Source organism: Thunnus thynnus, chromosome 1 (assembly GCF_963924715.1).
Source record: "Thunnus thynnus chromosome 1, fThuThy2.1, whole genome shotgun sequence".
Classification (NCBI taxonomy): Eukaryota; Metazoa; Chordata; class Actinopteri; order Scombriformes; family Scombridae; genus Thunnus; species Thunnus thynnus.
The window spans coordinates 6,340,682-6,368,313 of record NC_089517.1 but is presented as its reverse complement, the minus strand read 5'-3'; the positions used below and the strand labels follow the sequence as shown (position 1 = coordinate 6,368,313).

Here is a 27,632-nt window from a genome sequence, read left to right as displayed (position 1 = left end):
AATATTCACATAAATAAACATCATTTACATGTTGGAAACTCATAATTACCATAACTTTGATATGACATGAACGTGACATTACCTTGACCTGACCTTTAACCTTTTACAAGGTAGCCTCTTCTATAACTCTGCACTCAGTGTTGTAAGTTAAGAAGTCAAGAATTAGTCAAGTTTTGGTTGACATTAAGTTGTTTTTTTTAAAAGAGGTAGGTGAAAGGTCAAACCTGCAGATCTCCACCACTGAGGCAAACTTTAGCCTGAATTTAGAAGCAACATTTACATTTAAAAAATGATTTTAAACCTCTCATTCATTAAAAAAAGCCTGTTCGAAACCTGTTTTACCATCAAACTGAATCACACAAACACACAAACACACACTGGAGGAGTTACAACTTTTTTATGGATAACGGGGGGCATGCCAAGTCACAGCATTCTGGTACGTCGCGACAAAATTACAGCAAGACACATTGAAAAACACTTGAATGTACAGTATTCACACACACACACACACACACACACACTCTTACACACACACATCCTCACTGTCACACACAGTCATTCACACATTTTTTTTGTTTGTACAGACCAGAATAATTCATAACTTCATATCAGCATTAAGAAGTACCTACAGAGTACAGAAACAACACAGGCGGACGTCACCGCCGCAGGCTGCGTTCACGCTGCTCGCCCTCGCTGCTCAATTCAGATTTAGTTTTGTGTTTTTTAGTTAAAACATTTAGTTTTTGAAAACAACTCAGACATGAAGCAGCTTTAATGAGCCACTAAAGAGGTTAAAAATATAATGAAGTAATTTTGAAATTCTTTTTAATTTGGCTGAGAGGTTTTAAATTTCCCTCCATGATGAGTTCAACTCCAGTCAGACATCTGATCAGCCGTCCATCACTGATAGAAGTTTGTTATATTATTGATCGTTGCTCTCTTGTCTACTTGTTGGATTTTCTTTTCTGATACTAAGAACAGATTTGATGCTCTTCTTTTTGTGCTCATTTAAAGTCTATTTACTTCTCTGCGTATGAGGAACTAAACATCAACCCTCACATCAGAGGACAATTTTAAATACAAGCGATTGATCAATGTGATGCTCAATATTCAGTCTGTGGCCCGATGCAGCTGGATAAAGGTGGAATCACTGAATGTTAAGAGTTCATGAGAACTGCTGCATCTCACTGCTGCAGTGTTATTTCAGCTCAAATCAAAGTTAAATGTTAAATGGAGTTAAATCGTTAGTCAATTAATCAACTGACAGGAAATGTATTAAAAATTAAGTCATTTTTCAAGCAAGAATGTCAAACATTTGATGGTTCCAGCTTCCTAAATGTGAGGATTTGCTGTTTTTCTTTCTCGTACATTCATACATCATACATGTAAACTGGATATTTGGGGCTTTTTGAAGAAGTCGTCTTGGATTCTGAAAAACTGTGACCTTCTGACCTTTTATAGACCAAGAGCTTCATCAGTTAATCAAGAAAAGAACCGGCACTTTGATCCAAACATGCAACTGATGGTTAGTTGCAGCTTTGACCCTGATGAGGTCAGACACGGATCAAATTATCAGTGGATGGATGACGTCATTTTCATTAGAAAAAACTAAATGTTTAAATTATCTCTGCTGTTCTGAGAAACATGACGTCAGTAACGTGGTCACATGGGTCAGATATGGATCAGATTTATGATTGGAGAAGTTAGAAAACTGATTAACCAAATGTCGTTTTCTTTCTCTGTACTTTATCTACGTTTAAAAGAAGAAAAAAATCTGTTAATCCTGCAGAAACGAGAGACAGAAAAACCATCTGAATGAGGACACTTAAAGCTGCAGCGTGAACGTGACTCCACACAGCTGTCGCTAGTTTCATCCTGTAACATTACAGTTTTTTTAAAGTCCATATAAAACCATTTACATTTGGGGTAAATGTCTCGAGTACAAAAAAGGCACTGCCATTTGTTATTCTAAATATGACTTTCCCAGCCTTGTGCATGCAGTTTTAAAATATAAATTACACTTTTTTTTTTTTTTTTTCAAATTTCTCCTGTTTCTTTTTTCTGCATTTTCCTCACTTTTTTGTCCTTTTTGTGTTTTTTTATTATTAAACATACAATATTCTTTTGTCAAATATATACGTAAAGCCTGCAGTCAATACAGGACATCGGCTCTTTGATAAAATAAAACTAAATGAAATAAAGGCGCACAGTCAAGCGGTAAAACTTTGTTACAGAATGGATGCTGCTGAATTTACAAAACAAAACAAAGAACAAGAAGTCTTGGCATCCCATATCGACATAAACTGACTAAACTGCAGAATCTATGACAAAAATAAAGATACAAAACAGCATATATGTCTTGACTTAAAGTACATTAAATGTTTTTTTGGAATATCAAGGCGGTATCTAACTGTTAATACTGCAGTGTGCACAGCGTTAGAAGCACTCCTGGACACCCACAGAGCTGATATGCATTTAGAAAAATAAAAATAAAGCATTTGGTTTGGAGAGATGTGTAACGATCCGGACCTCAGAGCTTTGTAACCCTCTGCTGTCCCGTCACAGGGTGTTTTTTTTTTTTCTGTGTTCAGGTCACACGGACGTCTCTCGAGCTTCCGCCCGGAGATGCTGCAGGAAAACTGGAGCCTCTTTTAAAAAACTATAAATCTGTTTTTAAATATTTACGTCTTCAGTAGGACACTGACAGGTTTGGGACTGAGCGTCAGACGCAGGTAGGAGAGTCAGAAAGTATTGAGAGACGGACTAACATTGTTCGTTTTGGTCTTTTCATGGGATAAATATAGAATAAACCAGACTTATCTTAAAGTAACCCACCCCTACACACACACACACACACACTCAGGACCATATATTTAGGTGTTAAAACACCCACAGCAACAACTTCAGACTCCAGATCTCAAATCCTTAGTCTTAACTAATGTCAGGAAGTCCCAGAATGCACCGGACCAGTCTACTTCCCAACGACAGCTCCCCTGTTTTGTTTCCCGGCAGCTCGTCCGTCATGAGTTCTTATTATTTTTGTGACCGTGAACGTGTTTTACTGACGCGTCTGTGACGGACCGGCTCTGCTCTCGGCTGCACTCTGACGCCAAAGCTTCACATGAAAAAAAAAAAAAAAATCTCAACATGACACCGATAGATACAAACACGATTATAGATCATCATCAACAACAACAAAAAAAGAAAAACAATAACTATGTTAATATTTGAGATGTACGTATGGTCACCAGCCATAACATGTTAATACATATGGTACTTTAAATAATAATACACCTAAATGAGTAAAAGTATCACCTCTGCAACAATTATGAAAAAAAAAAAAAAGAATAAATAATTGTATCTACTTTAAGTACTGATTCATATGGCAGTGACACTGAAAGAGTCTGAATACATTGATCCTGACGCTGCCTCTCCATGACGAGCGTCAGGACAAACAAAGATGCACTGTGTTGTAACATCAGTCTCCCCGTTCAGGGGGGTTCAAACGGGGGTTCATGTCACATTCATGCTTTGGTGGAATCTTCTTCTTCTTCTTCTTTATCGTGCACAAACATACAGGTGATGTCAGATCAGCTCTTATAGACTTAAAAGTGGCTAAAAGAGCAAAAAAAACACACAAACACACAAACACACACACACGCACGATCAAAACACGGAGACAAAAAAATCTGTGTATGCAGCAACTGTGTAAAACTAACGACACACGATATACCTGTGGTGTGTGTTTGGACTCTTGTGTGTCTGAGTGTGCACAAGTACAGATCACTGAATCTGAAGCTACATTCGACCAATCAGGATGAGCTCCAGATGTGCCTGTCAAAAGCAGAATAAGGCGCCATAACAGAATATCTGCATGTTTTAGTCCCTTTAATACAAATCATACACCGCATGGATTACTGGCTATTTCTTTTTAAATGCAATGTAGTGTTTTAGATGTTATAGGTTTCTTGTAGGTAACTTGTTGGTTTCCATTATTGCAAATTGAGACAGCAAAGACCTGAAGCTTGCTGGAGATGCATTTACTTTAGTCAGATTGATTGTTTGGTAATGTAGCCAAACAAGAATTACTGATAAATATAAATAAATGCAGCTAAGTAGTGTCAAGTTTCCAAAAGTAACAATTTATCCAGAAATGAAACCAATGGAAGCCCATGTTTGACTGAAAAACACAATGAATCACATATAAAATATCCTCTATAACATCATGTACGCTTTGGAAAATAGCCGTCAGTAATGTGAAGTACATGCAAATCATAGTAAACGGACTAAAACATGCACAAACATCAGTATGGTCCTTTAGTTGTTGTTGGATGATTCAGCACGAGCTGAAACGACACGAGGAGAGAAAAGTATCCTCTGATATCTGATATCAGACAAACAGAACGAGAAGCGTCGGGAGCTGTTTTGTCTCTGCTGCAGGATTGGACATCGCCACGTGTCGTGGTTCTACTGCCCGACTCCCGTCTGTCCGCTGAGACTGTGTCTTCAATCTTCAGTCCGACTCAACAGCACCTGTTGCTCGAGCCTTGTATTATATTTGGATTTTTTAGTGTATCACATTATCATATCAAGTGCAGGATACAAAGGAAGTACTATAGAATTGCAACAAACTAATAAAGAAACTAAAAAAATAATAACCAATTAACCCCTGTCAGCGATTGTTCGGAGACGCGCGTGCTCGGATGAAAGGGGCACAGAGGGGGAGTTTTCTAACCAGCTTATTTCCATATAAACCTATAGTCTGTACTCCAGACACAATAAACTGAGGATAAATATTAAGACACAGAATAACCATGAAATTCAGAATTAAAAAAAAAAAAAGAAATAAATTCCATGTCGGCCTGCACTGACTGAACAGACTCAGAGGACCACGTTACATAGGAAGGAAGGAATCCCTGCAGCCGACAGTTAACCGGCACTGATTCTGCCCAAAACGTTGGTCATCAATGATCTTTTAATGATCTGCGGGCGTCTCCCGAGTGCCTGTGTGTCCGTGGACTTCAGCGTCTGTCCCGCCTTGACTGCGTCCGGCCAGCAGGTGGAGGTAAGCACTAATGAGACAATCTCTGGGAAAACAAACCCTTCATGGATTGACAGCGTGTGATCATCTCCGATGTTGCAATCTTCTCTGCAACACGGTGAGTGGAAACCAAATCTACCTCTTCTTCTTTTTTTTTGTTTTCCTGTCATCTTCCCCACTCCCACTTTTTCACACATTTCTCACTCTTCCTTTCCTCCGAAGAAAGATATTTAGTTGTAACATGCAGCTTAAGCATATCGCCCTGCTATACAAAAAACATAACTGAACCCAGTATCTGAACATGCAGACAGATCCCACTGACGATGCAGCCGTATTAATCTCCCATTTGACGTGTATAAAAGCCGACATTTTCAATGTATCTCGCCCTATAAAGGCTCTGAATTCAAAGAGTTCATACAGTACATGCTATGGATAAACAATATGTAACTGACCGGTGCTAAATTCACTTCCTGCTTCAGTCACTCACATGAACAGACTCACAACATGATTAGACGTGACATCATCTTCCTCTGTAAATTTTTCAGCCGATCGGAGGTCCTGCCTCTGATGTCTTTCTCCTTTAAACATCCGCTTCCCTTTCCAGTATCACTTCTCAAACACCGGGCTTGATTCTTTCCTTCGACTTTCTGTGTCTTTCTCTGCGGCACGTTCTTCCTCTTACCCTCTCTACACATCTGCTCTGCCTCCTTCTGTCACTCTCCTCTTCCTCTCTCTCTCTCTCTCTCTCTCTCTCTCTCTTGGTAGATTTTCAAGCCAACATGTCTCGGCTGTTGGCTGATAAAATAAAGAATAAGCACGTTGGTTGTAAACTAGTGTGATGGCTACTCATGGGACGTAAAGCTGGTAGGCAGCCAAGGCTTTACAGAATTTTACACCGTTCATACCTGAAGTTCATACATGTTTCTGTACCCTTTGAAAGTAGCATCATTATGTAAACAATAAATACATACAATACAAATTTTTTTTTGCCACCCAATACTGAGCGAGATGCCTTCCCGAGCTTTACAAGCGTCCTCGCTGGACACTCAGTCCTCACTGAAAACAGTCAAGGAAATCCTACGCTTCCTTCTGTGCCTTGTAGCTCTGCTTGTCTCGTCTTGTTTTTTGTGTCTGAGGTACTGTTATGGATTTGAAAGATGCCACGAGCTGTGGTCGACGTGCAGGGACCAGAGGGGTGTCGGAGAGGGAGAGGGCCTCAGTCTCACTGGGCCCTGATCCACAGCCCAGCGTCTCCCTTCTGCTGGGGCTGAGTGGACTGTAGTAATGCTTCTGGCCCCCCCAGGGGGGCGCTGTTCACACACCATCCAGGCCATTTTCAATGCTTTTGTCTCTCCTCACCCAGACGCAGGTGACTGTGAGCATGCTGGCGTAGCAGGAAGTGTGTTTTTTGCGACCCGATGGACGGTGCCAATGTGATAGCTTGTGTTAGCCGTTGGATGATCGGCTCTCTTGTGTTTCTTGGATCCCGCCCGGTCCTTTGGTTGAGCTCTACCATTGGCTACAGGGAGAGGGGACGGGAGGGCCGGTGACCTCGAGGTGACTTATCGTAAGAGAGCCTCGTGAACCTGCGCTGTCCCGCTGCTCTCACTCAGGTACTCATTTCATATTGTTGATGTGCGGTCAGCACCATCTGAGGAGGAAGAGCAGAGCAGAGGAGAGAGAACATCAGTATTAAACTTGTCGTTAGTGTAAACAGTGTGGATGTAGAGAAAAATGATGTTTTCATTTTGTTTGTAACAATGAAGAGTGAGGAGGCTCCTAAAATCAGCCCTTCCTGTTTCCCCACATCTCTCCCAGTGCATGCTGGGTTGTAGCTTTCCTGTGACCCTGAACATAAATAAGCAGGTATTGAAGTCCGACACCAACCTATTTATCCAATTATCTTGTTCTCTATGAGCCAAATGGATGCAGAGGCAGCATTTACTGTTAATGCTCTCTGCTGCCTTCGGAACAGACATCCTGCTCCCAGGTTCGCGTTGGGAACTAGAAACAAATTTCAACCAAAATTGTTGCTGCTTATTTGTCTTAAGTTGGATTTATAGAGGAACAGAAATCCCTCCATAAAATCCCTCCATGTTGGTATCTATGGTTGGAGTTGATATTAAGCTACGTACTTATAAAACCGGAGCTACATCAGGTAGCATTTATTTTGCCTTGTATTATTACTGAACAGGAGACTACTGCTGTGCAACACTGTTTATGTTCTTTCTTTTGCTGTAAAAGAAAGTTTTGATCATTTCCAGCAGAAGTTTGCAGTAGAGATCTGAAAAGTAGTCTCAATGTCAGTCTCCTAATAAGTATCATAAATCCAGCTCCACACAAAATGTTGATTCTTTTGTTCATGTGTCACTTTAAGATACCAGTTTCCTTGTTCCTGGCTTCTTCATTCTTTTTGACCATTTTTGTAATGTTCTTTGTGCTACGGAGTGTTTCTACACTATGAATAAAATTCGATTTGAAATTTAGTAGTGATCTTACTCTGCCACGAGCTGTTTGTGACTGAGGCCTGAAGCTTTTCTGATTCGGTGGACAGTGAGGGGGCCTGGGCGCACACTGTCATGGTGAGGGAACAACACATCTGTCAAAATACTGATAGAAGCACAGAACAACAGTCTGACAGCTGTTGCCTCTGGTGTGGCTAGACAGGAAAATGTTATCGAGCTACGCACTTGTGGACGTTTTTATTCCACAAACATAAAGCCTCCATCGTGATACTGAGAGGGCAGATAAATGTCATTGTGAGCTGAATAGTGCAGAACCAAAGTAAATGTTTATAGTAAGTGAATGTATTGAAGTGGATCTGCTTTGACCTGAGATTTTTTCACACGTGTGCACATTTATTTGCCTGGCAGAGAAAAAAAAAAAGCTTCCTGTTTTTTTGTGCGGTATGATGTGTTGTTTTTGTGATATCTCAGCAGGTTTTGTGATGAGTAATTGATTCACACTTAAGTCTCAACTACATACACTCACTGATAAAGTATCTCCAGCTTCCTGCTCATTCAGACTCTTGTTGGCTTGTTTTACTACTTTCTACCACGCTGTCCTCCATCACCACTACCAACCAACTGAGATACTCACTGAATGAACTATACTGACTCCAGACTGACTCACATCAATGTATATTAATGATAGTGTGAAATTTTATCCATGGCGCTCGTAATGAATATAAGAGAAACACTGTTTATTGAGTTTTCACTTCAGCAGGAAAGTGGGATTGAATCTGATTCCCTGCTTTAGTCAATGTAACTAAACATGATGAACTTTTCTGTACTCTTACAAAATGTTCTGTATAATTTATAATCTGTGAAGTTTTATCACAAAATACAGTGAATATAAACGTCAGTCCAGGTGTGGTTTGCTCTCAGTTCTTTTTTGTTATACTAGGCTTTCCAAAAATGACCAACTGCCGACTAAATGTCAACATCCGTTTCCTTATACTCGTGAAACATTGTGTTTTGGATCTTTTCCTGTAGCTGTTTCAGATTCAGATATCAAGTAAGGTTTCGAGTTCACCGCAGCTCGATGATGTTTCGCTGCGAGAGAGTAAAAGACTTAGAAAGAGGCGAAACTCTGGTTGAGGAGTTTCTTTAGTTAGACAAACTCCTTCGTTCTGCTGCCGGGTTCTGCTCTCTGCTTTCCCCACTAACACACACACACACACACACACACACACACACTCGCCACATAAAGCAGCACTTGTCCACCGTTCTGTGTGGAGCACTGAGGCCCACTGTCTTCACCTCAGTCGAGTTTTGGGATGGGGGGGCGGGAGTTGGCACTGATTTTAACCCAGGCCAAACTGCACTGTACATTGGAATATTTTACACACACACAGAAACACACACACACACACACACACACACCAAACCTGTGCAACCCAGGTCACTGACTAACTGACTTGACCATGTCCACTATAATGTGGATACATTTAAAAGTGCTATTAATGTGTTGAACACGGGTGTTTTCAAGTAGTGTGATGAAGTAAACGTTTTCAAACATAGATCATATAACAATCAGATGGCCGACATAATGCTCGTATATCAGCACGCAAAACATGAGACTAGTTCTTTAAAACTTCATCCATGTTTGAGAGTACAACACCAGACTGTTCCTTCATCAGAAACGTATGCACTCAAACTAACAAAACACAGGATAAAGCCTCACAAACAAAGTCACAGCATGACATAGTGTCAGTCTGATGCAATCATATAAATGGCTTCACTACATTCATTTCATTCGTCATTGTGAGAATCCAAAAAAAGCTCCACTATCTACCTTTGGCTGCAGATTTGTCCCGCCCGTGTTCAGGACGTGCCGCACCTTCCGGACAGCGATATGATCTCCAGAAGAAGCGTCTTTCCATTTGTTGAGCTTATGTTTCACGCTTCACTGTGACCGGTACAGCTGTTTCAAAGCTATGAAATCAGTAATGTGGCTGGCAGAGAGTGTATTTATTAATCACCGCGCCCGCTGATATATCACCTGGCCCCTACTGCACTTTGCACTGCTGCACATACAGTACATGAACCAAAATAGCAGGTGTGCCTGGAGACACCCACAGTCCGTGCGCCCTTGTAGTTGTTGTTGTGCTCAACGTAATGGTGACACTAGAGGAAAAGTCAGGGGATCACCGAAGCAACTAGCCTTCATCCTCTGGGGACAATGAATGTTTCTAGAAACTTTTATGGCAATCCATTTTGGACTAAACTTGTGGTCTGGCCTACTGAACGATATTGAGCCATGCTGCTAGTACGGCTAGAAAAATGAAAACAAACCGCTACGAGTTTGTTTTGAGTTACACATCGAGTGTATGAAGTGGTTGAGGTTAAGAGTGAATCAGTCACTCACCACTAAAGTACCAGGATAACACAAAAACAACACATATTATGATAGAAAAGGTTGGTACCAAAGGCAGAGTCCAAGACATGCCAGTGCAGAGAGCAGACAGTGATCATAAACCAGAATAATATGATCCGCATTACTCTTTGTTCCACCTACAGTAAACATCAAGTGAGCCGAGGACTGACTGCAGGGGAGATCTGCATGTTCCTAATGTTTTCAAAAATGAAGATCAATTAAAAAGAGTGTGTGTGTTACCTCCCAAGGCGTGCTCTGTCATACTCAGACACAGAGACTCAAGGCGATTGTTGATGTCTGGCTCCGTCACTGGTAACTGAAGATCTGTAGAGCAACAACAACAACAACGTGATTAAACTACTTTGACACAAACACATCTGCAGACAATTTATATTATAAAAAGAGACTCCTATGATAATGTTATGACTATTATATTACGATTAATGGATACTCATTGCTTAAATTAAACTTCACACATGACTTGAAACCCCCCTGTCTCCTTTTTTTAACTCCCAGGTGCGAGTTGCTGTCGGCTGCCTTGGCTTCGACTGTGAGCAGGGTGGAGACTGAGGGTGGGGTTGAGGTCGGAGTATATGTGTGTGTTGGGTGGGAGGGGGGCGGGGGCAAAGGGGGGGTGTGTGTATTTGGGCCACAGCACAGCCTAGCAACCCCTTCTAGCCATAGCTAAGTCTTTCACACAGACTGGGCAGTGAAAATCCCTTGTGGCCAGAGAGAAAAGCTGAGTTAGGCCCAGTAGTCCACAGTCGGCTATTTATAGGCTCCAAATCCTACCCCCCTGCCCTCCACCCCCCCCCCCCCCCGCCCCCCCCACACCCCTCTGCCCCCTGTACACGCAGAGCGAGACAAACATACACTGAAGAAAACTGTACACGCACACACACTTGTTCCTTCATCCCCTCAATTTCTCTGCTGTGTCTCACTTAATAAGTTCCTTTATCCATCTGGTGGCGGAGAGATGTGAATACATACGCAGAGAAGGGTGGAGTGGGGGTTGATGGGGTGGAGTGCAGTGGGGGGGGGGTCAGCCATTCAAATCACTTATTCTGGCCGAGACCCAGTTATAGTCACCCTTGAGGGTGACTGCTATGTGTGCATGACTCTGCAGAGTTGTCAAAGGAGAGATGGAGGGATGTGAAAGAGGGAGGGAGAGAGAGAGAGAGAGAGAGAGATGGGAAAGTTAAGAAAGAGAGTGTGTCAGGGAGAGAAGGAAGGGAGGAAAGTGGGCCAGGGAGCCCCGTCCTCACTGCACAAAGAGCCTCATTGTGAGACTCCTCTGACTCTTTCCTCCCTCCCTGCCTCCATCTCTTCCTCTCTCACATACAGTTCTCACTCTCCCGCCCTCTAGATCCCCTCCTCCCTCCTGCTTCCCCCCTCCACCCCCTTTTTTCCTCTTAATTCTAAAAAGAGGACACTTCTGGTGTGTGTGTGTGTGTGTGTGACAGAGTGGAGGAAGTCCCAGCTTGTCCTATTACTGTCCACTGTTCCTATAAGTCCAGTCAGCAGAGGCTACTACAGGTCACTCTGCTCGTCACCGAATGTTACCACGACCGGCGTCCGTGTGGACGCTGGTTGTGTGTGTGTGTGTGTGTGTGTGTGTGGGGGGGGGGGGGCTTTCAGGGTGAGTCCAGGCTGGAGGGTTTCAGGGCTGCTAATGAGGCAATGTCATAAATTAAAAGGGGGTTTAAAGTGAAATCATCCTTTCAAGATTAGGAAATGCCTCTGGGGAGGGGCAAAATTTAACCCCGACCACTTTTTTGTTTATTTTCTGTTGACATGTAATCTAATATTGCGTAAAAGCTCATGCTGTCATTTTAGAGCCAATAACTGGGCAATTCTTTTCAGTATGTTCTAGGATAAACAGTACACCATTATTGTATTAAAACATACTGATACTGTGATTTTATTTTTTTTTTCAAAAGTTTAGCTGAGGCCAATATGGGGCTTCAGCAGTCGGAGTTCGACAAATCGAGTGGGTATCTTCCAAGGTTACAGGCTTTTTAGTAACTTCCCTCTTTGTGTTCCCAGAAAGAGGGCAAGAGGGTTTTGCTGTGGCAGAGGAAGAGGAACACCAAACGTTACACTGGTACTAAAAAGAAGGACGTAACGGAACGAGCACTGTGGATTTGTCCCCCTTCACTTACATTAAAATAGTTTTAAGTAGAGTATGGACAGAAAGAATGAGTGCAGTGACCAGTATCCCTTTCAATGTAAACAGGATTGTTTTAAGACAGACTTCACAATAATGTGAACTTATCCTTTAAAATGAAAGGTCTGACCTCCATGTGAAGTTCATTTTTAGGAATCAACACTGTCAAAATAAAACCTAAAGTTCTTTCAGATACTCTTGTTACTTGGTTGACACGTACATCCAAACCAAATGATCCTGCCATCAACATGCAGTCATGTGACTTTACTGGATAACCAACAGTACATTAGGGGCCACAGCAGAACATACAACAGGGATGTTGAGTTTCACTGGGTTTCACTAACCCCTCGGCCACCAGAGCACCTCAGAGTCATTGTTTTTTCAATTTTAATATTCACATACTTATTAGTGAAATGTATATTTTAGGCTTAAAATGGGTCAGAACCTGGACGTTATATGCAGATTCTTTGCAGAACTGTAGCATTCACCCAAAAATGAGTTTCCAGTCAGAGTAAAACTCATCTTTATTCTGCCTGTAACCCACTCTGAAAGTAAAGGCACAAATAATTTTAGGTTTCATCTATAATAAGGGGACAGGAAGGTTGAAGACTCTGTGTGTGTGTGTGTGTGCGTGTGTGTCTCCGTGCGTTTCCTACCGGCTTGCTGGAACATGACCATGGTTTGTGGCGTTGTGTGAACCGGCAGGGAGCGGGTCCGCTGCACAGAGCTGTGGGTCCGGCTGGGCATGCTGTTGCTGCCTCCGGGGTTGGCAAACCACAGACCCTGAGGAGATTATTTCAACAATTAGATAAAATTCACTTCTGAACATACACTAACACCTCTGTAGGATTAGTTATGGTTAAAAAAACACTTATTATTATACGGCAGAAATCAGGATCACAACCGATATCTGTTCATTAGTTTTTGTCTTGTTGACAGACAGACAAGTACAATTTAGCATTCCTGCTCTCAGGTGCAGTAACAATAAGCAGCATTTAACACAGAAAAGGGTGTTTAGATAATGATTATCAGGGTATCATTTTTAATGCCAGTTTTGCCTAAATTGAAGATCAATTTTGAACCATAAAAATATCATCTATAAATATTAATTTACTAGATTAAACAGTGAAATGTAATGATTTTGTGGGGGTGCAGGGTGTTTATTTAATGTCATCTACGGTAAAAAAGAAAGTTAAACACATATAGCTTGTTTTGAGCATATGCTGCATTCAGACTTTATTCAGCATTTTTATATCAGTTTTTAATGAGATGCTAACAAAATAACATGAAAAACAAAACTTAATAACCTGTTTATAACCTCATTTTTGTCTGATATAATAATAAGAACCTCCTGTTAATTTATGCTCCTTGCTTGCATCACTTGCTTTTCAGTGATCACACATTGCTCAAACTTTCACTGGTCAAAAAGGTTTGTAAAATGTGTAAACTTGAAGGAAGTTGAGTGTAAGATCAAAGCCACATCTTCCTCAACATTTTCAACCCCCCCCCACCCCCCCCCTCATGCTTCTGTCTGGATGTCTGGCCCACACCTAATGACAGTCTCAGACGTTCACCACATGAATTCCTCACTGTAACCTGCCTATTATACCCCCAACACCACCACCACTTGCCCCTCCCCTCACCTCTCTCCCTTTGCCCCCCCACACCACCAATCCCCCCCCCCTCCCTCTCTCATGGCCCTCCAGTTCCGCGGGCCAGGGAAAAACAGGAAATGCCTGTGCACTGTTCTCACTGCCTCTGACTGGCTCTCTCACTCTCTCATACACACTCATAAATACTCTTTCTCTCTCTCTCTCTCCCTCTCTCTCTCTCTGTGTGTCATTGCCCCTCCTCCTCCAACACCACAGCTACCTCTCCCAAACTATGACTCACATATTTTCCTCCCACCCTCCCTCTCTCCCCTCTCTCTCTCTCTCTCTACACATCCACACTACAGTCCCACACAAGAAGGTCCAGCGTGAGGAGGAGGAACCGAGGTATTTCCTCCCATTGTAAGGGATGAAAGTGTGTGTGTGTGTGTGTGTGTGTGTGTGAGAGAGAGAGAAAGAGAGGGAGAGGGAGAGAGGTTTCCAATGGAATGGGTCAGCCCAGACCAAAGTGTGCCAGGATAGGCCTGAAACAGCTCCACATCTCCTCCTGTTTCAGTGTTCGGCACTGACGCAGGGCCTCTGGTATGTGGGGTGACCTGCCTACGAGTTCCATCCACCTCACTTCATTCGCCAAACACCACTGCTGCTCCTCTTCCTCTCCCCGCATTTTTATGTCATGGAATAAAAAGCCTTATTCAGACTGAATACGTGCTGAAGAAGGAATTCTGTTGCCCAGGTTATTATAAACATCCTGGAATGTATTATTACATATTTCAAAATGTTCCTCTGTTTAGTCACGTATTCCAGTCATACACACATGATAACACCATGAATTCAGCTACATTTTTTCATCATTAGAGAACTTTAATCTTCAGGCCTTTTAGGAAACAAGACGACCACTCTGTGAACCAAACTACACAGTTTTAAACAGTTTAAGACTGAAACTATGAGTTGGTTGATTTTAACAGAAAATAAGCGCCGGCTATTCTGCTAATCATTTAGTTGTTTAAGTTATTTATCAAGCAGAAATAATAAACATGTACTTGTTCCATCTTCTCATATGTGGGGATTTGGACTGCTGACTGATAGAAGATGCTGATTGAAGACATTACTTTCAGCTCTGGGAAACTGCAGTCTGCAATTTTCTTGTATTTTCTGACATTTTAGTTTAAAGTGTTTACTGTAGACTACAGTCTGAAAATAACTGATAGCTGAATATTGCATATTCAATGCCATATATGCAAACTATACTACAGCTATTAAAGCTAATAAATAGCAATATTCTTTGGACATTGATCTCAACATCATATCCAGGAACCTTTCTCTCCTTTTTGTCTACCTTCTGATATAACTTCCTGTTCTCTTTGCTAGTTTGACTCACTTGTCTGCCCTGTTTGGGGCCGGTGGGTGTGCTGCTGGAGCTGCGAGGTGTGGGTCCCAGCAGCCCCCCGCTGCCCAGCAGGCTCAGCCTGGCACCAGGCAAGCTCCTAGAGGGCATCTGGAACTGACGAAGGCTCCTCCTGGCCGACACGCTGCCCCCAACACAGCTTGCCGTGGGGAGAGAGTTGGACTGGCCGAATCCACGGCTGCAACAGGACGAGACAAGAAGTGAGATACAGACAAGCACTGGTTCAATCTGATCTCAGGTTTAGGGACTGTGTCAACAAAGGAGCAGTTCTGCATTAACTGAGGCTTATGAATAACAAGCTGAACAGTAAGACCAAGAAGGAGTGAGATAAAATAAATGAATACTTGAATCTGAATGTAAAAAACAGTCGGACATTTTGATAACAAGCAGCAAGCTCCTCATCATAACTGCAACTGGAAGGAAACAGACAGTTGGAATGTGTAATACAAAATCATATTTTAGTTTTAGATCAATTTTGGGATTAAATTAGCATTCTAATTTAATTTTAATCTTCAGCCCAGCAGTCGTGATAATTTCATCACTGCAAAAAAACAAACAGCACTGGTAATGAATATAAAGGAAACACTGTTGATCATATACAGCCAGAGATCAGTGTTGTTTTCTCTCTGCCTGGGTTTTACTGGATGTTTAAAGTTTAATTTAAAGGGTTTTCATTTCAGGCAATACAACCAGAAAATGAAAGCTACTGTATGTGTATGTATATACCTTCTCTGCGGTCGGTACCCTGCTATGTCAAGGAGGGTTTTCCTAGGAATGGACCGGAACAGCCTCTGGACCTGTTGTTTCCATGACAACAGCCTCTTCTTCTGTGTCTCAGTGAAGGACTGATGGAGGGGGGGAAACAAGGAGTTTATATCAGGTATAAAATGAGGCTTTGATGGTGAAGAGAATGACTTGAGGTGTGTTCAGAGAGAAAGCAAAGTGAATTTTCGCCGTGCTTCATTAGCACCAATTTGATCACTTCCAATGTTCCAATGTTCCAACTGTACGTTACCGCTAGCCATGAACACATCGACCATGTCTGTGTGTTTGTGTTCAGCTCAGCCTCTGTCTGAACTCTCTGCATGTTTCATAAGCAGAATGATGAAGCCTCGGGAAACTACAACAACTTTTTTTTGCTCAAGTTGAAACACTGTCAAGGCGTCTTTGCATTCTGTCTGAACGCACAGTCAGGAGTTTTAGTTTATTGTCTTGCGGCACATTTCAACTTTGCAGTGTTTTACACCCTGATATCACAAGGCAAATCTAAAGCATGAAACCACACGTTAATACTACCACATCATACTGAAACTGATATTTGTTGCCAACTTGAGTTTCAGAGAGAGGTCTGGATGAGAGCAAAACTCTAGATGTATTCATTTATTTATGTAGTAATGAATTAATTCACAGAGGCATCAGTAATAACCATCAAAAAATCAGCATAAATAATAATACAATCAGCCATAAATATCTATTGTATTATTAGTTTAGAGAATTTACCCATAAATTATTTGACCAAATTATGCTCAAACCTACAACATCAGAGAACAATGATTTAATAATAAGCTATATTTTAGCAGATATCTCAGTTATTGGAAATGACTGATATTAATAATTGATATGGATATCAGACCCTAACAGTCCTTGTGAAGCCCTGCAGATATTTTATCAACTTCCATGCTTATAAATGAACTTGGGTCTATTGGTCCGTGCTTAGTTATAAATAGCTCCCTGCAAACTGGTTTGTGCTCCGGCTTATTTTAAACATGCAGTTGTTCAGCCTCTTCTGAAAAAAACTAACCATGATCCATCCCTTCCCAAAAACTATTGGCCTATGACTAAACTATGTTTTATCTAAGAAATTTTAGAGAAAATTGTTGTGAAACAGCTCATTGCTGTCTTGACTAATAAATTCCAATCTGGTATCCGTCAGAGAAATTCCGCTGAAACAGCTCTCCTCCTCAGAGTCTCCAATGACGTAATGATGTTTTCTGATGTGGGTGAATGCTCTGTTTTGGTGCTGCTGGATCCGATGCTGCGTTCACATGGATTCAGGCAGACGGTAGACGGACAACACCTTCACGACAACGGAAAACCAGACAAACAGTCTGACGGAACGGCAGCACAGCAAAACGAAACATGCATGACGATAAGTTGCTATGGTGATGTATCGTTTATGAAGAATGAGGTAAACTATAACAAAATTATTTTGTCTGATATTTTCTGTAATTATTCTAGTAATTCATGTAGCTATAAAATAGAGTTTTCTCATAATCTTTTATTGCAAACTTAAAATTAATGTTAAATTGCCTCCAAAACATAAAGTCAATCATTCATTTCCAACATGGATAGTGAAAGGAGAACTGCAGTTGGTGTATCCCTTTAAAATTAATGAATTAGCTTCTCATTGTCCAGATTGCCCGTGTTTTCTGCTTGTGTGAGGGAGCTCGCCCATCGTGGAGGACGGCAAAAAGTTTAAATATTTTACCTTTTGATGGCAATGCCATCTACCGTTCTCTGGTGGCCTCACCTAATTTTACCGTCCTGCTCACCTCCACTAAAATGATATCTGGTTTGCCGTCCACCGTCTGCCTGAATCCATGTAAACACAGCGTTAGCACGGCTTTTGATACGGTAGATCATTCATCCTTCCAATCTGAAAGGCTTAGGCAGTCTCCTCTCATCTCTCAGATAGGAGTTTTTCTGTGTCGTTTGGTCCCTACATGTCTGATACTGCTGCTCTTTCCTGTTGTGTGCCTCAGGGTTCTGTCTTGGGTCCTCTACTATTTGCTCTATATATGCTTCTCTTAAGTCATATTATTAGCAAATTTAAAAAGGTATCTCATATCACTGTTACACTGATGATATTCAGCTGTATGTCTCTTTTAAGCTCTTTTTAATGAGACTAATAAACTATTTACACAGTGTTCTGACTGGCCAAGAACTTTTTATAGGTAAACGCAGATAAGACTGAGGTTCTTATCATTGCTTCAGATAGCATAGCTTCCAACGTTGCTCAGTGTATTGGGTCCCTTTCTTCAGCTATACAGTCTAATCTTATAAATCTAGGTGTTATATTTGATCAGGCTATGTGCTTCGATCAACATATCAAATTATTGACCCATACATGTTTCTTCCATTTAAGAAAAACTGCCAAACTCAGGTCTGTTGTATCACAACATGAGCTAGATCAATCATTCACGCTTTGATTTCATCCCAGCTAGACTACTGCAATTCCCTTTTCACCAGCCTCAGCAAGTCAGATCACACCCATCTTATCTTTACACTGGCTCCCCATCAAGATTAGGATTCATTTTAAGGCTCTTGTTTTCACAGAGAGCCCTGCATGGTCAGGCACCTGTGTACATCTGTGACCTGCTCCATCCTTATATTCCTTTGAAGTTGTGGCTCCGACACCGTGGAACGCTCTTCCTATAGACGTACAATCTGCGGTCTCTGTTGATGCCTTTGAAAGCAGCTGAAGACTTTGTCTCGCCTTGTGCTGTCTAGTGTTTGTAATTTTGTGTTTTTAAGGTCTTTTGTTGCTTATGTTTTATTGTTTGTTTCTTTTTTACTGTTTTTAAGGTCTTATTTCTAAAAATGTTATTCTTGTGAAGCACTTTGTGACAGGTGCTATACTAAATAAATGATGTATGTATGTATGTATGTATGTATAAATGAATAAATGTATATATGTATGTATGTATTTGTGGTGATCTGTCAGTTTTTTGTGTGTTGTTGGTGTTTGTATTCCAGAAGTGGGTGTGTACCTCATGGATAAGGCACTTGTCAATGAGTTGTAGGTAGGAGCTGATGTTGTCCTCGTCTGACCTCGACACCAGCAGCTGGGTGCAAACTGAGGATGGGGTGCAGATGGAAAAGAAGACATTAGAACAAAACTAAAACCTCTCTCAGTCAATGAACACTATCTAACACGCAGAGCATGCAGCTCACCTTTGCCCATGACACGAGTGAACTGGCCAGGTAGATCGCCCTCTGCAATCAAGCTCGTGCCTGACTCAGCCTCCCCTCCGCCTCCTCCGGCCAGGTGGGAACCAGGCGCAGCGCTTTTGCCCTCTGGGCTCATAAGGGGGCGCTGCAGGGAGGCCTCCTCACCACCACTGAAAGCCTTGATAGGTGTCATGATCATCTGGTGGAGTTCCTGCAGTGGGGCGCGCAGATTACTGCCCTCCAACACGTCCTGGCGGCAGTAAGGGATAGGAGGGAAGGAGATCAGAAAACCAGACAGAATGAAGAACTGAACCATTTCTTCACAGAACATGAGATGACACTTTGACACTTATTACACTGACACATCTGGTGCGGCATTTACAGAGAGGATGCCAAGACTATGACGTGTATGACGAACCGTCTCCCACAAGAAAAATGTGTTACTTCTGACCTACATGCTGAATATTGGCGGAGAGGGGTAATACCAAAAAGACATGCATGCACGTACATGTAATTTCCCCTCACTACTTGTGTCCACGTGCATCATATCAACCTCCCTCCCACCCTTCACCCGGCAGCGCTGTACGTGAGTGGTGTGTAAACCCAAAATACCAAGCGACAGGTGTCTTGTTTCCGCAGCCCTACAAATGCAGCGGTAACAAATTTTAAAATGAAGTGTTGGTGAAAAGGTTAAGCCTGAATTTAGCTGGCCCAAGAAGTCCCTCCTGTGGTGTGCCCTTGAGCGCCATTGTCTTGCTTCGAAGGCTGAATGGAGGGGTGGGTGGGGGGGCGGATGGGTTTAAATTAGGAGCCCAAAACTCTCCTTCCTGGATTAGGTGTTCCCTTAGCTGCCATCTCAGATACGCAACACCGACTGAGAATGGCCACCCCTCTCACTCTCTCTCTCTCACACACACACACACAGGAAAGAGTGGTGGTATCCTGTGGTGTCCACTAAGGTTACAAGCTCAATCATCAATAGCAAAAATTACAACAACAACAACAAAAAAAGGGGGCTTTCTAAAAGAGAGTAAGGGGATGTGGTATATGCTCACTGACCTTTTCCAGGCTGCGCAGGAGGTTCTGCCTCTCTTTGAGCTTCTGAATGCTGATGACGATCTTGTGTCTTGCTCCTTTGGTGACTTTCTGTTAGAGAAAAGAGTTCTGTGTCAAACGTTCCTACGAGGCAGATACCTATTTCTTAAGATAAAGAGATGTGAAGTGTACAATCATAGGGTTGGTTAAAATGGAGCAGTGGAACTACTAATTGCCTTCTCTTGAGGCAGATGTTTTTTTGGGGGGGAAATGAAACACAGCAGGAGGTGCAGGCAGTGAAGCTAGGAATGGAACATGTAATCTGTTCAGCTGTGACAGAAAGGACAGAAAGGCTGAAATCGATTCCAGCTAATAAATTCTTAGCTGGGGCTAATAAAACTTCTCAAATGTCCCCTAAAGAAGTGATAGTGACAATCCAGATATTACCAGATCTAGCCAGCGGCGGTACATTAAATATATAGGTCACACAGGACACTCTTTTTGTTTCTTTGTTGTAGTTCAACATGTCTAAGTGTAGCTGTGTGTTATATTAGCATCAGACAGAGTTAGAAACACCTGGAGGAAGTATACAGCTTCCCGGTGAGCTGTGTTAATTTTAGCTGCATCCTCTGTTTCAGAATAGACTCCTCAACATCTTAAGATGCAAGCAAACACTTTTATGATAGTATTGTCAACTTTTAAAGCTAGTTACATATTTACATTGCAATGAGTGTACTTCAGTGCCTCCTGCAATAAGCTGACTGTATTGATTTTAACTGACATGTCTGCTCTCATTCACCTTCATGTGCTAAAACCACAAGCTGAACTGTTTGACACCAAAAGTTTTGCCTACAAATGTCAATTTCTGAGTAAATCCACTGGTATAAAGTGTGTATGAGTTTGATAAGATAACACAATATTTTCCATCTTAAGTTGTTATTCCTTTTGGGAGTATCACAATAATTTAAATCTGAACTGAATTTCGGACAGATGGTTTTATTTTATGATAAATTGAATCTTAGCTGAAAGAATCTGTTTCAGATAAGAAGAATTAAATTGTTACACCCCAATATTTTAGCTTTTAAGAGCTTGAGCTCTCATTATAACTGATGTTCGCATCGGTCTCTGATCACAGCCTGACTAATACAAACATAACTTTATGTGTTATGCTCGATGGTTAATCTATCTACTTATGAGCTGTATAATCTGATGTTTTCATAGTTTTATTGCTTTAAAAGACATATTTATCAGTGCCCTGTTTATGTTGCTAGGGCAACCTGGCTCCAATTAACCCTAACATGTTATCTATTCCTCCTTATAATTTTACTTGACTGTGAATCACCAAGTGCAAGTTTTATGCAATACATAAAAATGTCTCTCAAGGACACAATGGCCGACACACGAGATTAGTCTGCTCTCTAATTTATTGTTTTTTATTTATTTTTCATTTATTTCAGAAGTAGTCCTTTCATGGCAGTCAAACAATTAGAATATCATAATTTTTTGCTAACAAACCTCATCGCAGACAAACAGATTTTGTTTGAATTTTGTGACTTGCATCTAATTAACTTGTAATGATCTCACTGCTGTTTGACAAGGATATCGGTAAATGTTTAGATTCCATTTCTTTCTTGTAAAATAACTTATTAAAACATAGAAAACGTTTTTTATACCACACTTCATATCATGTCATTTATAGCCAATCATAGACATGCACATACAGTGTCCTCTGGTCTGTATATATATATATATATATGTATGTGTGTGTGTGTGTGTGTGTGTGTGTGTGTGTGTGTGTGAACCTGTGCTTCAAGCTGCTCTTCAGTCAGTGACATCATCTCATCGTAGGTCAAGGTGGAGAAGAGAGCAGCATACTTGTGGAGACGGAGACTCTTCAGCCACGCAGGAACATCTGTAGGGCAGACGACACACACACACACACACACACACACACACACACACACACACACACACACACACACACACACATACACACACACACACACACTTCAGCTGAAAGACAGATACTGAAAACTTAATCAATTTGTCAACTTGAATTCTTACATATCACTGCTGCAGATACATACATGTACATTGATTTTCTTTTTTTATCAATACAAAGAGATAAAAAATACATAATGAGAAATACATCATACATTAAAAAGGTGAAATTGGTGTATACATGATGTCACATCGTGGTTGACTCAACAGTATACTATGTGGTCCACCAATATACGCTAAAATACACACTAGTGGCTCAAATAAATATATAATATAATATAGAGTTGGAAAAATAAAAATGTATCATGTACCAAACCAACTTATATGATAAAAAACCAAACATTTTAAGCAGGAATCTTTGTAGATATGCAACTAAAATATAAGGAATCAGAGACACGCTGTTGGCAGGGAGGATCAACTAATCTGATTCTTACTGATCTCGTGTTTAGTTAGACACTGCTTACTGGAAATGCTAAAGTGCTTACTAATGTTCAGCTGCTGAGAGCATTGGTGAGCTGTTGAGACATGTACTCTCTGTACTAATTTGCAGTTTAAAGTAAAGCCTGGTGCTTTTTCCACTTGTTTCTTTGCATACATGTTTTTAACTGCAGTACCAACAAACCCTATAGTGTCATTCAGAAGAAGAATCAATAAACATTATGGGTATATTCTGTATGTTAATGGTATATTTCCTTTTTTTTTAAACTGCTGTCCTTTACTCATCTGCTCATTTATTTGAAGATTAATTTTAAGACACTTGCAGAAGCTCTGAAAGGAAACATGGACATGATGTGGAGTTTTATTAAACAAGCAGACCTCGACTCTCAGTAAGTAGACTTCTGCTTGCAGGACAGTGTTCGATATCAGTTACACAGTTGCTGGATATAGTCATGCATCATGACCTCCTACATACAGTACCAGTAAAAAGTTTGGACACACCTTCCCATTTACTTGAATGAGAAAGTGTTTCCAAACTTTTGACTGGTTCTGTTTACTGTAAGTCTGTCAAGATCAAAACTATGTCTGTGATGAATATTAAATCTTGAGAGGAAATCCACCAGCTGACACTTGACACCCAGTGGAGAAACAGTTTCTCGCAGTGTTACAATTCTCTTGTGAAATGAAATAAACAAATTACGAATCTTCTCTTAGGGCTTTTTATAAGGAATGTTAGCCTTAGTTTCCTGTTTAGCAGGATGACAATGTGAAACATCTTTGTAGGAGAAAAAAAACAAACAGAGACCACATGAACAGTTACAATTACAGCGCCGACATCGATAGCCTCAGAGTAAGGTCATCAGGGTCAGCGGTTCTAGCCTCTGCCTCCCCTGACAAACTGCTCTGGCAGGATTAACAACTTGTCACAGCCTCAAGCTGAATGCCTGTAAGGCACACACAGCAGATAGTCTTATTAGTTTCTCCGCTGCACTGGTCGTGTATCTGTCCACATTAAAGCTTGGGCCTGATTGGGCAGCCTATAGCCAGGGCAGGTTAGCTAAATTCCCCATTCTGCTGTATGTCATCAAGTAGAGGTAATATTTTTAATGTCTTATAAAAACATTACTATAAATCATGATATTTACTTGGTATTAATACCATAAGATCATGAAGTAGAAAACTTCCTTTATCACAGATGTTGTTTGTCAGTACTGGTGACTCAACAACAACTCAACATCTAGTGATGTGGACGCTGATTTAGCAATACTGGTTTGTTTTTAAAGGGTGCGTCATTGGGTCACTTTGTGACTGTTGCATATCCACATTTGATGTGCATCAGTCAGTCCTTCAGTGACGTTCACTTTCAGTAGAATGCACTACCTCTGCAGTCTGGCAACAATATAATGTTCTCATGTATTTAGGATCACACACAAGAACAAACTTTAGTAAAATTATTATGTGACTTCTGGTTATGGCCACCACGAAAGAAGACGCGTCTCACACTACTCTGCTAACGCTACTACAAATCCTACTGAAAATACTCTAATATGAGACAAAACTTCATAACATGGTGTAAGTGTGGATATTGTAATGAGGAAGGTTGGCATTAGGTAAGGAAAAGAGCAAAGACTCAAAGCAGCCTTCTCTTATATGTATACTCAGACACAGTGAAAGAAACTATGGAAACAAACAACAAATCCAACTGTAAAACACATGGTAAAGATATGGCATGATGTAAAAAAAAAAAAAATTTAAAAGAGTCACATTCATTATCACAATTTAGTCCAATATGAGGTCATCAGTCATTTGTGCCAGGAGGAGCAGATGCAACAAATGAATTATGGAGCTCTAAAGGACTTAAAATGATCCAAGACCTTTATTTGCCAGATTAAGATATTATGATGTTTTCTGACGAGCTGAGGTCTCATTTCAACTTTAATGGAAAACACTTCTTGAAGTCCCTCCAGCTTAGCAGCTCTGTTACAGTTCATCAAAATAATGCACTTATCAGACCCCTACGCTCACCTTTGGAAATCATATCAGAGTTTTACAATTTGCTGACATCTTACTCATCTGAATATTCAGTCTAATCTAAATGCCTGGAAGGAAAAACTGCAATTCCAAATTTCAGAGGAAGACTGGAAAGCAGCTTGTGTTGAAGCTCATACTAAGTCTATAAATACACGCCTTAAACTAATACAGTATAAATGATTAATGCCGACATGAGACACCGGTGGAACTGAATCGATATAACAAAAACATACCACAGATATGCACAAAATGTACAGAAACTAGAGGAACATTGTTTCATTGTATTTGGCAAAGCAGAAAGATTAAAACACTCTGGGAAGATAGTTATAACGGAGAAGATTATTCCAAATCAAATCTTACTGCACCCTAAGCTTTTTCTGTTGGGTTTATATCCAGAGAAACATAATTATAGTAAAAATGAAGGAGCATTGATAGACCTCAGCTTGTTTGATGCCAGAAAATGTATTGCAGTGTTATGGAAAAAGAGACCGAGCACTACTCAATGGATAAGACGGATGTTATCAAGCCTTCCATTAGAAAGGATAACGTACACATTAAAGGCTTAAACAGTATATATATTTGAGAATATATGGAGGCCCTTCATTATTTACGGTAAGGACTTAACAGATGGTTGAGTGAATGACTAATTTTTGTGGACAAAGCAGTTTCTGAGCCTGTAGACTTATTTTAATTAAATTGACTTCTAAATTCTTGTTATATTTTTGCATCTTTTGAAACTAATACTCCACTAATAATCCATTTGATGCTACATTATGGAAACATGATCATCAGTAAAACTGAATTGAACTACCGACTGTACACAGATCTTTCCTACTCACCCCTCATGCCACTACCCTCCTCGTGGAAGGAACTGCGATGCAGACTTGAACCTCCTCCTAAACCAGCCTCTTCCAGATGCTCACTGCCTCCGCTACCCGAGGAAGCAATGCTGCTCTGGGGCGAGAGGGGCGCGTGGTCCAGGGCTGGGCCTCTGGCGGTCGGTAGGTCCTCCTGAGACAGCCAAACGTGGCCCAGAGGCTGATTGCTGGGGCCGCTCATTGGAGGGGTGAGAGACACGGAGCGCTTCAGGGGACTGTGCTGCTGGCTGCCACCTCCACTTGTCAGGACTGCAAGACAAGTCAGGTTTAAAGATCCTGAGGAGGCACAGCCAACACTCGGGCTCCTGCACTCATTTTGCTGTTTCTCAACAAAATATTCAATTTTAGAGCTGCAATGATTAGTCGGACGACAACAGATTAATCAGCAACTATTTTGATGATCAAGTAATTGTTCAAGTAATTTTTTTGGGACATTTGAATGTCACCTTCAGCTCTGATGGAAACTTATTACTGATAAGCAGATGAATGATGAAGAATGATGAATTGATGATGAAATTAATCGTTATTAGTTTAGCCTCACATAAAATGTATTTAATGAACCATAATGATCATAATAAATATATATAATGAATAAAATACATAAACAGGACTCAGTTAAAAGCCAGATTAAACAAGTATGTTAAAGTCTACAAGCGCATCAGCTGCCTCGAGATGGTCAGGGAGTGAAAAATATAAATGTCTAATCTACTATGATATATCTTGATCACTGTGTTTAGTGAATCACTTTGTTTTTACAGTCAAATCATTAAATGTTCATCTTATCAGCTACATCCAGGTACCTCCATACATTCACAGATTAATCTAATATCGTTGTGTCAAGCACATGTTCAGATGTTTCTGTTGGCTTTGTAGTTTTATAAGATTGACGTGATAAAAAAGAGTTAATTTGTTTCAGAATTACTTGAACAATTACATTTTCATTCCTTTTTAGTTTACGTTCACTTGCGTTTTAGAAGAGCTCCTTAAAGAAAACCCAACCGTGCCTGTTAAATTTGTTTTGGAGGGCAGTGCAAAGACACGTTTTTTTGCTTTGTATCTGGTTTCAGATACATTTTATTTTATCTACGACAAGTAACACAAGATCTCCACAGCTATAATTGTAAAGGAAGCTCAGAAGTGAAGCTAAGTTAACTAAAGGCAGCTGGAGGGAAGGGGCTGCGTTTACAGGACAAGGAAGAAACTAAACTCTCCTGTTTTTTGTCTACAACAGCTGCACGTTTTCGGTCTATACTATCATGATAAAATAAATCTAAAATATTTTTTATACGACCTTTCTTCCTTTCCCTTCATCTTTATCTCTCACCTAATTCCTCAATAATAATGAAACCTGTGCTTGTCAGGATGCATATTTGATGGAGACCTAATTGGGTCAAATCAAATTGAGAGTTGCTGCTTGGTTCTCAAGGTTGAATCCCAGTATTTTCAACCAAATGAAAGCTGCTGAAGCGTCAGATTTTTGCCAAAGGAGGTAAACAGAATAAAAAGGTGGAGAGCCGAAGAGCTTTTTGTGTCGCCGCCCTGACGGGGTAAGCTGCCACCAGAACTCCAGTCTCTCTCCTCCTCCTATATGCGGTCCTCTTACTGTTGGCGCTATGTATAGGACTTCATGGGCCCCGTTTAAAATAGGTGCCCAGCTAACATTACAAGTTCCAGTCCCTAAATATTAGCCATTTTCCCTAAATACAGTCTCCCACAAAGGCTGCCTTACAAGGGAAAGGATGGGTGGTATGTTCTTCTGTGGCTTGGGCAAGGGCTGAGAGTATGGGTGGGGGGGTCAACAGGATGTTCTATCAGTAGCACACAGGTTGATGTGGTTGGACAATTATACTCCTGTAATCATCATCATGACCAGAAGAAGCACAGCGTGAAGGGAGGGGGACTGAAGACTTGTGGCCGACTTACTTTGTTACGCCGAGCTGGGATCATAATCGAATATTATCTATGAAAAATGTAACACATGAAAGAAAGAAGCTTTGTGTAATTTTAAGTTTGCTCAGCAAATTTGGTGCCCATCTGACTGATGGCACGTACTTAATCATCTTCCTCCTCCTAGCTTAGACACTGAATGTCCACACATCACTTCCAGTTTGCTTGTTGTGTATTCAATACTCGTTTTCATTCGATTAGAAAAGCGTCTGCTCACCAATCCCGTGCTAGTGACTAAGGTAACTAG

At 41.0% G+C, this 27,632-nt stretch overlaps 1 protein-coding gene across 2 annotated transcripts in view; it reads right to left on the bottom strand.

Moving 5' to 3' along the window:
* Positions 1–382: 382 nt before the first annotated feature.
* samd4a (sterile alpha motif domain containing 4A) overlaps positions 383–27,632 on the bottom strand; it is a 61,026-nt gene continuing 33,776 nt past the window's right edge. The window contains exons 4-13 of one of the 2 annotated variants that reach the window (XM_067614498.1): positions 25,400–25,687; positions 21,893–22,002; positions 20,115–20,201; positions 19,059–19,305; positions 18,875–18,960; positions 15,831–15,949; positions 15,078–15,282; positions 12,743–12,869; positions 10,160–10,243; positions 383–6,692 (exon numbers count right to left, since the gene is read on the bottom strand). In XM_067614498.1, coding sequence (XP_067470599.1) covers positions 6,664–6,692; positions 10,160–10,243; positions 12,743–12,869; positions 15,078–15,282; positions 15,831–15,949; positions 18,875–18,960; positions 19,059–19,305; positions 20,115–20,201; positions 21,893–22,002; positions 25,400–25,687 — 1,382 coding nt within the window. In that variant the 3' untranslated portion in view covers positions 383–6,663. The remainder of the gene's footprint in view (positions 6,693–10,159; positions 10,244–12,742; positions 12,870–15,077; positions 15,283–15,830; positions 15,950–18,874; positions 18,961–19,058; positions 19,306–20,114; positions 20,202–21,892; positions 22,003–25,399; positions 25,688–27,632) is intronic. The other variant, XM_067614582.1, reaches the window with a different exon arrangement.